General features: G+C 45.2%; 1 protein-coding gene across 1 annotated transcript in view; it reads right to left on the bottom strand.

Moving 5' to 3' along the window:
• EPG5 (ectopic P-granules autophagy protein 5 homolog) overlaps window positions 1-13,187 on the bottom strand; it is a 103,298-nt gene that overhangs the window by 44,142 nt on the left and 45,969 nt on the right. The window contains exons 18-26 of the mRNA XM_044921256.1: window positions 12,329-12,473; window positions 11,930-12,127; window positions 11,438-11,548; window positions 10,088-10,210; window positions 9,019-9,185; window positions 7,948-8,169; window positions 5,354-5,477; window positions 2,066-2,210; window positions 112-283 (exon numbers count right to left, since the gene is read on the bottom strand). Coding sequence (XP_044777191.1) covers window positions 112-283; window positions 2,066-2,210; window positions 5,354-5,477; window positions 7,948-8,169; window positions 9,019-9,185; window positions 10,088-10,210; window positions 11,438-11,548; window positions 11,930-12,127; window positions 12,329-12,473 — 1,407 coding nt within the window. The remainder of the gene's footprint in view (window positions 1-111; window positions 284-2,065; window positions 2,211-5,353; window positions 5,478-7,947; window positions 8,170-9,018; window positions 9,186-10,087; window positions 10,211-11,437; window positions 11,549-11,929; window positions 12,128-12,328; window positions 12,474-13,187) is intronic.

Here is a 13,187-nt window from a genome sequence, read left to right as displayed (position 1 = left end):
ATTACCCTCACGCAGAGGTGGCTGATGAGGAAGCCCTTCTAGGTACGCAGTCATCCAAGCTGTCACAGCAGCGAGCACAAAGGCACGGCCCTGGAGGTCTCATGGTCTTACCTGGCCTGCTGCTGCAACACATTCAGGTCCGTGCGCACCAGCTGGGTGGCGTCCTTCTGACTCAGGAGCACGGCTGAGGAAATGACTGGCACAGGAGGCCTCACTGGGTGCAGGTCAAGGGGAGGCTGGGGAGCCTCATGCTTCCGCAAGTTACTTAAAACCCTTTCTTTAGCTGAAAGAAAATTATGTCCTACTTACCGAGCAATGGCTACCACTAGGTAGTAACATATTAAATGGGTACAAAGCCTTGGCCTATTACTTTTGAGAAGAATGCTGAAGATCTATAGAACAGTTACATAAACCATCAGAGGCCTAAATGAATAAAATCATTATCTTCAGTTACTTACAAGTTTTGAGGGAGCCCCCACCCGGCTACTAATATTCTATCAGGAGCTAGGAGCTCACAAGCATGTGGTATGATTAATAAACAGAATTCCTATCCAAAAAGCCTTAATGACAGTTTAAGAGCTAAAGCTCGTGATCTTAAATTATTACCCTAGACAGCCTTGCGTGACATGCTGCAGTGCCTGGACTTGATACTAGTAGTGAACAGCTCTCAACAAGCCTGAGAAAGGTGGTAGCTACCACCAGACAATGGACTGGGGGAAAGGGCAGGTAGTCCCATTAAGAGTTTAATGTGGGGCGCCTGGGCGGCTCAGTCGGTTAAGCATCTGCCTTCGGCTCAGGTCATGATCCCAGGCTCCTGGAACCGAGCCCCGTATCAGGCTCCTGGCTCAGTGGGGAGCCTGCTTCTCCCTCTCCCACTCCCCCTGCTTGTGTTCCCTCTCTCACTGTGTCTCTCTCAATAAATAAAATTAAAAAAAAAAAAAAAGAGTTTAATGCAATCATCCAGATAAACCTCATAGGAAGAGGAGGAAAAAAAAAATGGGTGTTAAGGAATATGACAGACTGAAAAATCTTAAATTGGGCCAAGGTTTGAACAGGAGGGCTGAGACTAGTATAAAATGAACAAAGACATGGGCACAAACTACTACAGTACTTATATTACATAATTATATTGTCATGCATTCATTTATTCACTTACTCATTAACTCAATAATAAAGTCCAAATAAGAAATCAGGTGCCATGTAAGAAAGTAAAGGCAAATTTATCCATCCAACTTTGTACTCGATTGCATGTGATCCCATATTGGTGAATGCAATTTTAGTGTTTTTATTTCTACACTTAGTACAGAGCTGACCACACACAGGTATCCAGTAAATTACTATCTTCCCACCCTCTCTCTGTATTGCACTGGACACATACCATATAGCAGGTGGGGACTGAGGAACATGAAGAAAAATGCTGCCACAGACCTGATTCTTTTCAAAAGATAACAGGGGATAGGAGAGGTCAAGGAAATTTCAATCAGTAAGTCAGGTCAACAAATACTTAAGGGATTACTATGAATTTCCAACTTCATTCCAGATGTAGCATTCCATTTTCTATTCTTAAGAAAATTTAAGACAACTTAATAGCCAGGATTTTACTTGGCATAAAAAGACCTGTATTGTTTGCACCCCAAACAGATGGAATTTAACATTCCAAACAGGTCAAGTGAGGGATCAACCTGTAAAGCCAGGGTTTTTCCACTAGAACAACTACTCTGCACAGAATGTAACAAAGTTGGATATTCATCACTGGAAAAGACTCCTAGCTTTGTGCAAGTTTCTCTCAAGCAACATTTTAGGCCATAAAGCTACTGCCTAACTGCCTGCCTCCAACTTCTTTTACGGAAAAAGTATCTTATTTAAGCCATTACTGTTTTGGAGTTTTCTCTCCATCACAGCCAAACCTAACCCTAAGTTGTAGACAAGTTAACAACGACCTCCTAAAAAGCAATTCTCACTGGAGGAATACACTGTGTAAACCCTAACCCTCAATGGCTCGGTTTCAATCATTCATTCCCTCACTCATTCATTCCCTCGAGGGGGCTGATGCTCATTCGCTCACCCAACAAAGGATCAGTGACGTCCAGCTGCACCGACAAGCTGCAGGGCGGAGAATGGGATTCCAGTGTGGCCTGTGTCCACAGACCAACGGTTTCCTGGAACTCATAATGTATGCGCTCCATGTTCAAATACTCCATCCACAGATCCTAGAATTGAACCACAGGACATTAGCTTTCATGGATGAATCATATATTCACATATAAAACTAAATTTTTTAACTAAAAAGTAAACCAGTAAGGTTTGGCACGAGGTGGTCCATATCAAGCTCTCCAGTGTTAGGATGAATCACGTTTAAAATGGACACTAACAGGGATGCCTGGGTGGCTCAGTCAGTTAAGCACCCAACTCTTAGTTTCAACTCCAGTCATGATCTCATGGGTCTGAGATCTCACCCCGCATCAGCCTCCGTGCTCAGCAGGGAGTCTGCTTGAAGATTCTCTCCCTCTGACCCTCCCCCCACTCCCACACATGTGTGCTCCCTCCGTCAAATAAATAAATCTTTAATATATATATACATACACACACACACACACACACACACACATGCATATATAAAAAACAGAATGGACACTAACAATCTTAGCAGGTGTTTGATTATGTACCAAGATCAGAAAAAATAATTTTAACAGCCCCACCAACTGTACATTTATAAATTATATACACATAGTACTGAGCTAATAAATTATAAAACATGAGTAAAAGTAAGAAATTTTAAAGAGATAAATAACAAATATATTGGAAAATCGTTGAATCTGGATTAGATCAGGCCCTTGGTCCCAATACCACTCTACAGGAAATACAGGGGACAGAGAGACATATTAAACCACACTAACAAAGATAAAATCTATAAAATCCAGACTGTGGGGAAACTATATGAACGAACTATCCAGTTTCTTCAACAGACAAACTGCGAGGGGAAGAAAAGGAATAAGGTGAGGAGCAGTAGATTAAACAGATTTAAAGAGCTATCAACCAATCACAAAACGAGGATCCTGACTCAAAGTATAAAAATGAAAATATAACTTTTATGACATTTATGAGATAACCAGAAACTGGAACACTTAGATATTTGATATTAAGAAACTGCTGTTGATATCTTTCAGATATAAATGCTATTGGGTTAGAATACTTTTTTTTAACCCTCATCTTTTGAAATCTACATGCAGCAAATGCTTTCTAGGATTATTCCAAAATAACATGGGTGAAGGGAGTGGACAGGCTATAGATAAAATTCGACACCTGGTACCCAGTAGGCAGAGGGAGGAGAAGGGCATGTGTGTTGCACTATTCCATTTTTCTGTATGATCAAATTTTTTCTATTACAAAAGAAAATAAATAATAGATAAAAGGAGAAAAAACAGAAGTTTCAGTGTTTTCTTCCACATTCCAATGAACTGTCTTGCATATTTTGAACTACGCCTACTTCACTTTGGTGATCAATACATATCAGAATGGGAGACCGTCTTCAGTGAAAAGAAATGGCAGCTCTCCATGAACACTAAAAACTGTATCAAATAGTAGTAACGGGTGATCAGATATGGACTATGGACTATAGTTTTGTGAACAATTTATTTTTCTGATTTTAAGTGTTTAAAGGATTCCTCTAAACCTACAAATGTCTCCGGTTTCTCAATGAGCACACTGCCATGTAGTCCTAAATCATTACTTCCAAACCACGGCATGAGGCATTCCAGACTCAGAGGAGAAACTCCGAAGTCATCTCGGTCACAAGCCTGAATCCCAGAGGCCCCAAACAACTGCTGGAGGTGCTATACCAGTCCCCCCTACTGTGTATACACGGCTCCTTTAAGAGGGATCGCTAATGTCACCTTCTCTGCCTCTGTGCTAAATAACTGCTGACAGAGGCTAACGATTGAGAATACAAAGAATTAACAGTGGGCAAGCAAGAGATGTCTCAGAAACCACAAAAAGACAGAACAACTCTAAATGTGAACTACAGATCAAAAAGTGGAGCTATAGGGGCACCTGGGTGGCTCAGTTGGTTAAGCATCTGCCTTCAGCTCACGTCATGATCCCAGGGTCCTGGGATTGAGCCCTGCATCAGGCTCTCTGCTCGGTAGAGAACCTGCTTCTCCCTCTCCCTCTGCTGCTCCCCCTGCTGTTCTCTCTCTCTGTCACATAAATAAATAAAATCCTTAAAAAAAAAAAAGGGCGCCTGGGTGGCTCAGTTGGTTAAGCGACTGCCTTCGGCTCAGGTCATGATCCCGGAGTCCCGGGATCGAGTCCCGCATCGGGCTCCCTGCTCTGCAGGGAGTCTGCTCCTCCCTCTGACCCTCCCCCCTCTCATGTGCTCTCTCTCTCATTCTCTCTCAAATAAATAAATAAAATCTTTAAAAAAAAAAAAAGTGTAGCTATAAAATCAAATGGCAAAGACTTTAAAAAAAAAAGAAAGAAAGCTATTAATTCTGTCGATACTGGGGAACCAAGATAAATATCTGAGAACCAAGAAGCTATGACTGATTTTTAAAAACACTGACCAGATATCTACTACACACAAATTCTTAGGTAAGGCCTTGGCATGTAGAGGATAAAGAAGAGATGAACACGGAACTGACTCAAAGGATTTCAGGACACCATGACTGCCTCTTTATGTTTCCTGTTTCTCTGGCCCTGTATTCTCAGCCTTATTTCTCTATGCCCTAAATGTCGTTACTTCTCAGGGCTCTGGCTTCATTCAGTCCTCTTCACAATCTAAATGCTCTACTACCATTAAACCCACATTTCCTACCCTGCCCCATTCCTGAATTCTAGCATCCCCTCCCTACCAAATCCTGGATAGAGCATTCTCCTTGAAGCCCCTCTGGCACCTCCTCTTCCCAGTGTTCTGGATCTTTGTTAACAGTATCTCTAGCTGCCCAAGCTAGAAATCTGGGTGTTCTTGTATATCTAATCAATCCTACTACTGTAGATCAATCCCACCTGTGTATCTAATCTGAAAATCCTCCTGATCCTACTACTGCTTCTTCTTCAACATACTTTAAATTCATCCATTTATCTAATCACTCCTGTCATTTCATGGCCCCTTCAAACAAACACTTCAGAACAAAATCCAAATTCTTTGGAAAGGCATTTTTGGTCCTTAGAAATTTAACCCCTATTCACCTGTCTGGCATCATCTGCCCTCTTCGGTGGTTACACCCCATCTGCACCTCTTGAACATGCCTGTGACCCCATTTCCATATCAGTAAGTGGTTTTAATGTCAGATTAAGACTGTGACCTATTTGATGACAGTCAGGTATGCTAAAAGAGACATTGCCATAGTCTCACCTGCTGATTCTGCATCACTTTTGCTAGCCTGTGAATATCGTAATGCTTTGGTAGAGAAGGGATATAAGTATCTCCTTTTTGAAAATTCTCATCTTCCAGCCATAATATATACACATTGAAGAGCCTAAAAGAAAAAAGACAGAATTATATAAAATACAAAAAGATGTGCAGACAAATGAAGTTTCTTACATCTCTAGAAACCCTGTCACTACTACATAGAAGTAAAAAGCACATAATACCGAAAATGTTTCCAACCACCACCTCAGGCCCACGAAGCTCATGGGCCAGCAGGGGAGAAAGGTCACAAATCCTTACAATATGGTGCAGTAATTGCTACAACAAGGCTGTGAGAAAAGGACTCTGCAAACTCTATTATTAAAGTTGGGGTAAATACAACATAGAGATTAAAAATAAACGGAAGAGGTGATTTTAACGTAGACCTAAGATCTGAATTTGGAGTTTTTCCTTCCTGGGCAATCCAGTCACAGTGAGCCTCAATGGTTGGAAAAGTTTAAGTAACATTCCAGTAAACATACTTTCTCTCTTTCAGAGAAAACATTAAAAGCCATCTTAGGGGCGCCTCGGTGGCTCAGTCAGTTAAGTGTCTGCCTTCAGCTCGGGTCATGATCCCAGGGTCCTGGGATCGAGCCCCGCATCGGGCTCCCTGCTCGGCGGGAAGCCTGCTTCTCCCTCTCCCACTCCCCCTGCTTGTGTTTCCTCTCTCTCTGTGTCTCTCTCTGCCAAATAAATAAATAAAATCTTAAAAAGAAAGAAAAAAAAAGCCATCTTAAACTTTCGCAACAGAAGAACCTGCCAGCTTTAGACTCAATGACGCCCTCCTGCTTCAAGGAATCACAAACAAAACTCAAAGTATGTGTATACCTCGTTCCCATTAACAAGGAATAAAACAAAGCCTGGCTAAAAAAAGAAAAAAAAAAATCTCCATTTTCCAGTAAAAATTTTTTTAAAAATTTAATGATGTTTCCTTTGTTTTTATAAGGAACACAGTCCAGTTAGCTAGGCTCACCGGTATTCCAAGCAGCTGTTTGCAGCAAAGGGAGGACTAGAGGCGTCCGTGGCTCAGGAACTGCTGGGTGGGGTCTGGGAGCTGGCAGTTTGGCTTTGCTCAGTAACATGGAAAACTACCTCCCTTACCTCCGAGGCAGCTGGTGCAGGAAGAGGGACAGGACTCTGAGGCTCTCACACACAGAAGAGGCCAGTGTGGAGTTCTCTTCCAGCTCCTGATTCAGTTAGATGGCTACTTAACGAACATGCCAAAGGAAGGGGGGGTTTACGAGAGGCAGAAGGGCACATCAAACTTTCTTGGCTGATCTAAATGTTCAAAGATTAAGCCTCCCCACTGCTTAAACCTGGATAAAAGTAAGTTTTCCTTCAAGCAAGATAAGGGGAGAAATCATCCCAGAGGCAGAAAGCCCACAGGGCTTTCAGATCAAGCAAGCCTGAAGCCTCAGAGCTGGATCAAAACCCTGGGTTTCCTGACCAAGACATTCAGCACTCAGGGCTACTTATCAGAACCCATTTTTATTAAGTCTTATCTAGAAGACTAATACCTGGTTTATGGCAAGCATAAATGAAACGTAAAGGACTAGTGTGAAACGGACCACACTTACTGCAGAGTTCTTAACCTTTGGAGAGATATCCATTTTATGCCTGATTTTAGAAGTGATTTTTTGGTGTTCTTTTTTTTTTAAAGATTTTATTTATTTATTTGAAAGAGAGAGAGAGAGCGAGAGAGGGAACACAGCAGGGGGAGTGGGAGAGGGAGAAGCAGGCTTCCCGCCGAGCAGGGAGCCCGATGCAGGGCTCGATCCCAGGACCCTGGGATCATGACCTGAGCCGAAGGCAGACGCTTAACGACTGAGCCACCCAGGCGCCCCTTAGAAGTGGTTTTGGGGGATTACTAGACCCTACCCTACCCCAGGCAGATTCCAAGAGGTGTATGGACTTTGCTTAAAGAACCCTGCCTTGCTCATGAAGTTCCTTTAGAGAAGTTTCCTAGCAGGCTTTACTAGATGTTTACCTGCTGTGACCGACTGTTTTGGTTTCTGTTATTACATAGAGAAACAGAAGAGGACATCAGCCCCTCTAGCTTAAGACCTTCCATTCAGACTCCAGGCACCTGACAGAGCTATATCCAAAGTGCCAATTCCCTTCTCATGAGGAACACAGAGAAGAAGCATTACAAGATGCAAACCTAGGGACGCCTGGGTGGCTCAGTTGGTTAAGCAACTGCCTTCGGCTCGGGTCATGATCCTGGAGTCCCGGGATCGAGTCCCACATCCGGCTCCCTGCTCGGCAGGGAGTCTGCTTCTCCCTCTGACCCTCCCCCTTCTCATGCTCTCTCTCTCTCTCTCATTCTCTCTCTCAAATAAATAAATAAAAATATTTAAAAAAAAAAAAAAAAGATGCAAACCTAGCCCAAACCACCCTCCCTATTCAATCTAACAGGGTTGAGAGAATGACATCTGGCAGTCTGTAGCACAAACAGCTGCTCCAGCAGAGTACCCGGTGCTGCCAACGACAGCACAGAGGGCTAAATAACCATGCCCCACCTCACGAGCTCCATGCCCCACCTCACGAGCTCCGTGTGCAGCTCTGGTGAAGTCAGGTAGCCGGGGGTGCCAGCCTGGCTGGCAGGTGGCCCTTCACTGCCCTCTGCTGGAACGCGGAGGGCCTTGCTCGCAGCATGGTGGAAGTCTGCCACCTCCGTCAGGCGCCTCTTCATTTCTTTCAACAAACTGATATGAGCAGGGCTTTGAAAAAACCTTCTTCCAATACAACCATCTATGGGTAACCTTAAAAAATACAAGCACAGATCACAAGATCAACACAAGATGCTCTTTCTATGTGGCACACAACTGCAATCAGTTAATTCAATGGCTATAACTATACCACATTAAATCAATACCTGTTATTTCTACCTCAGTGGTTGGTATGAGGCTCCAACAAGAGGGTGTGTATGAAAGCAGTTTTAAAAAGAATGCAATGCTACACAAATTTAAGATATTATCACGACTTAGCGGTACCGAATAAAGACAGTCTCTGCTCTAGAAGAAGTTGCAAGCTGGTAGAAAACAGAAGAGCCCAAGAACCAATATCTGTACGTTCTGAAGGACTGAGTTAAGGGAGTGAGGGTGAGCCAGGAATTGAGCTGGAGCCGGAGAACACGGTCAGTAACAGTGGGCAGTTCCAGCTGCCGGAGTCCCTTAATACCCAGGGGAAATGTTAGACACCCCCAGGCACAGCCCAAGGGCTGCCAGGCAGTGCCCGATCTTTGTCTACACCTGCTATGGCCAGCACAAGTCCGCTTGGATGACCCCCACAACAGTCACACGAGCAGCCTGCTTGGGGCAGTTTCTCTCCCTTTGCAGCTCCAGGGGCTCTATGCTATACCTTGCCCAGCTCCAGGTACTGTCCTCACCCCAGGGGGTATAGGGGATGGTAAAGAGAGAGCTGCCACAAGATACCCTAAACTCAAGAACTGTCTAGTCTAATAAATGTGAAACAGAGGGGCAGACTCCTAACCAGAGGCTAAAGAATGGTTCTAACTCACAGGCCACAGTGTAAGAACACAGAGCATGAGAGCAGAGTGCAAAGTAAAGAACAGGTTCAAGAGACACCTACAACAACACTAGGTACCATACCCATATTGCGGTCCTGGGCGGTGAAGATACAGGAGGAAGAACTTCTGCCAAATGAGAGGCAGAAGAGGGTGATCAGAAGGTGTGACAAGGGCCTGGTGCGCCCAACGATAAATCAGCAGCCTCTGCAGGGATGGGACGATGGGGAGCTTCAGCTGGGCCTGGGCTTTCTACAAAAGAGGAGGGGCTTTGAGCAACCATGATATGATCACAGTTCCAGACAGTCAGCTCTTTCTAAATGATCCAAATAAAACACTGAACATTTTGTTTTCATTCAGTAAGAAAAAAAAGTCCTATAAACCTTACTTTTCCAACCCACTAGCTGACACAAGGTTACTCCTTGGTAGCAAAACATGTGGGGCAGTTTTTTTTCTGTCAAAACATTTCATAAGCCCCCAGACTGGAATGCATCTTACACATTTTACCTCATTTCTGTGCCTTTCCAGTCCTTTGCGCACAAAACGCCACAGTACAAGGGAGCAGAACGATAGGAAAATCAAGTCAATTTTACTGTCAAACGTTAGGAATCTCTTGAGAACTTAGATTTGAAAAGAACTGTCAAGAATGATAAACTCCTTGACAGGGTCTGAAACCCAAAATCCAACTCCCTATTAGGAGATCTTAAAATAGGTCTTTCATTCTAAAGCCTTATCCCAGTCTTTTTCTCATTCCATGAGCCTAAAGATCAGCTAGGGAGTTTTTAAAATAAATTCCTGGTCCCACTCCAGACTTAGAAACTCAGAATTTCAAAAGCTGGGGTCCGGGAATCTGATTTTTAACGAGCTCTCCAGGGGACTGATGCACAGGACACACACTGGAAATTGTTTTAAAACGAGGGCAAACCCCTCCACCCCTGCATGAACACAGACTTCAATCGTTAGGTTGTGACTCTTTATGCTAAATAAAGCTTGGAAAGGAAGTATACACTTCAATTATACAGTTTTAAGCACTGGTTTGGATGTTGTGCTTTCCAAGCATTTACATGAAAGAAAACGCAGAAGTTCAAAAGCTATTAGATGAATCCATCAATAAACCACCTTCTCCCACTCAAATGCAGAACTGCTTTTTGCACCTTCAGAGCTTGGTCAGGGGTAAAAGCTGAGTTTATCACCAATTCCCCTTCGACAACTCGACGGAGCTGGGAGTCTTCTTCAAAGATGGATTCCACGTTCAGTACTGTCCAGGCGAACCAGACCTACAAGGACAGCAGGTAAGAGTGAGGGGAATGAGCAGCTCACTCAGACCAAATCATCCCGACATTCTACAAATGCGCATCTCTTCTACCAGATATCTCAATCAACAAATATTTATGGTTCCCCGAATTAACAGAGTTCTTATACCTATCACTGTTCTTGTCACAGGTCCAAACTTAGATAAAACAAATCACTGAAAAATGCTAAATTCCCTCAGAAACGCCACTTCAGTAAAAGAAGACGTTTGTTCACACAATAATTATTTCTTGGGCAGGTTCCATAGGCACGAGGGACAGGAAAGAGGGCCAGATCTGAGCTCTGCCCTCAAGTTTTCCATCTCTTCGAGGAGACGAGACTAACGTTTAAGTAACTACAATGCGAAGCGAGAGGTGCTGAGCACGGAATCAGGAGTCAAGTGCTGTGGGAAGCTGGCGGAAGGAGCGCAGGGCCACGGAGCGGGCATACCACAGACGGCTCTGCATGGAGAATGGCCGCGAAGGCGTGCCTGGCAAGAGGACCGGTGAGGCAGGGGCGGAGAGGCGGAAACACCAAGCACCCGTGTGGGTGACAGCAAGGAGTGTGCCGCAGCTGGCTCACAAGAGGTTAAGAGGAAGAGCGGGGGCAAGACCAATGGGAGGCTGAAGGCTGTCACTACTGGTGGGAGGGATGAATCGGGGACGTAATGTGACACACAACGTCAGACGGGGGTAAGAATGAAGAAAAGCTGCCGCTGCTGCTCATGGTGGTAAGAGCAGCCAACACCGAGTCCGCGCCGTGTGGCTGGACTGAGCACGGGGCTGAGTGCACTACATGCAGATGCAACCGTTACTCCATTCCACAGCAGAGGGAACTGAGGACAGAGAGGTAAGCAAGCCGCCCGAGGCACAGGGCTAACAAAGAGCAGACCGGGCCTGGGGCGGTCTAGCTCCAGCGTCCACTCTTAACCATGCTGCTGGGCAGGCTCTGCCATCAGGCACACCAGGCCCGACCCCGAGTTGTCTGACACTCTGCCAGCCACTTGGCTCCACGAAACCTCAGTTAACATCTCCGTGAAACAGAAGAGCAACAGCACCACCTCAGCAGAGAGCCACTGGGAGGGTTACGTGGAAAAGCATTCTAATACGTAGTAAGAGGGGCGCTACTTAAAGCTGGTAGCACTGTATCAGCATAGATGATAACAACATTAAAAGTTCGCGACGATTACCAATGGGCCGCAGGGGCGCTCCTACCTGGGTGGGCGTGGCCAAGCCCTCCACGAAGGAAGGAGTGATGTTGCCAGCCACGATCCAGCTCACCAAAGAAGAGAGCAGACTCCGATCACAGTGGTAACCCAGAGCATTCTACACACGGGACAGGATGTGCAGCAGAGAGAAGAGGCTTTAAAAAAACCTTATCAAGAATATCAGCAATTATCTTCCTACAACAGTAGGTTCTGGTAAGACATGGATTTAACTGATTAGTCCCCCCAGCAATGATAGTCACAGGCAGCGTGTTACAGCCCAATGCGATGAGCAAGCTCCTCCCGGGGGGGTCCTTTCCTTTGGCTTCCCTGGAGTCTACACTAGCAGAGACTATGGTTCCTGAGATAAGGCACCGTCAAGACCAAGCTTTAAAAAGGCAGTGGCCCCAGAGTAGCACTGGGAACTGTGCATTTGGAGGAATGTTCTGAGAAGGCCACTATCTAGCCAATGACTGAAAGACAAATTCTCTAACAGGTTTACCTTATGTTGCTGGTAAAGTAATTTCTGCACACAGTCTTCCTGCATCAGCTGAAAAGCTGTTTTACACAACTGGTCCATGAGGAAGAGGATGGCTTGTTCTCGGTACCAAAGATGCTGGCTTATTAGAGCCTGAACCCAGAACTCCAACACGGCAACGGGGCCCACTTCATTGGGCTGTGTGCTTACGGATATGTGGGCCTATGGAGAAAGGTCTCAGGTGATGTGGAGGTAAGAGTCAGCCTCCCATTTTTAAAACACCAACAAATAAAAACCTCCACTACAAAGCCCAAATCTGCTGCCAAGTGCTTTGAAATGACCAACACTCAGCTGTGCTAACACCAGGGTGCTTGACTGGGAAGGTGGGCCGGTGTGTATGTAGGGGCTTCCTAGGGGCCTGACCTGGATCATGCTGTTGAGAAGCTTCACGTTGTCCCCATGGCTGGCTCCTGTCAGGTGCTGTGCCACCTTGTGGGTGACCTGCTGTGTGACACCCTGAAGGACACCACTGTCCAGGTGTAGGAACAGGAGGAGGTGTGACAGAAACCTGCCAAGAACATAGGACAACACACTTGACCTTCTAATCAGAAGTCAATAAAGTTTCCAGTGGCTAATTACTTACGAGGAAACAGAAAAATATTAAACTGGTCCCATTTGTAGACCAAAGCTCTTTTAGAGATTTCAACAATTCTTTAAGAATTTCAGAAAAATGAAGTTTTTGAATTTAAGGTGGGTTAAAAGGAGTTCTATCTACCTGTAGAAGTATAGTGAACAGACAGATCCAAGACGCACAAACACACACAAGTTAAAAAGCATTAGAGGAAAAACATCCCAAGCATCCCGTTTATCCCCTCCCCACTCCCCACTCTCACAAAAGCAGAGATGTTTAGAAAATCATCCCACAATCTGGTACTGCCTGTCAACTTCATACAAGGTGGTGTAAGGGGCCGCGGGGGTGGAATCCCACCACAAATGGGGAGTGCCCTCAGTTCCCTGGGTGTACTGGCTCCCGCCTCTCTCCTGTCTCCTCTGCTTCTTCTGGGTCTTGTGCCTGAAACACTCCCCCACACCTAACCTGGCAAACTCCTATTCATTCCCAACATCTCATCTACAATGTCCTTTCCCCAGAAGACACTTCCTGACCCTTCCCTGCTATCTAAAATACACCTAACCCATGAAGCCTCCCCCAAACCCTCCCTCTGCACCCCCTTGCCCAACCACCCACTGCCTTCCATCCCCCCACCAGGATGTGACAACCAAA

The sequence above is a fragment of the Neomonachus schauinslandi genome, chromosome 14 (assembly GCF_002201575.2).
Source record: "Neomonachus schauinslandi chromosome 14, ASM220157v2, whole genome shotgun sequence".
NCBI classification, from domain to species: domain Eukaryota; kingdom Metazoa; phylum Chordata; class Mammalia; order Carnivora; family Phocidae; genus Neomonachus; species Neomonachus schauinslandi.
Note: the sequence above shows the minus strand (reverse complement) of the source record. Positions and strands in the feature narration are given on the sequence as shown.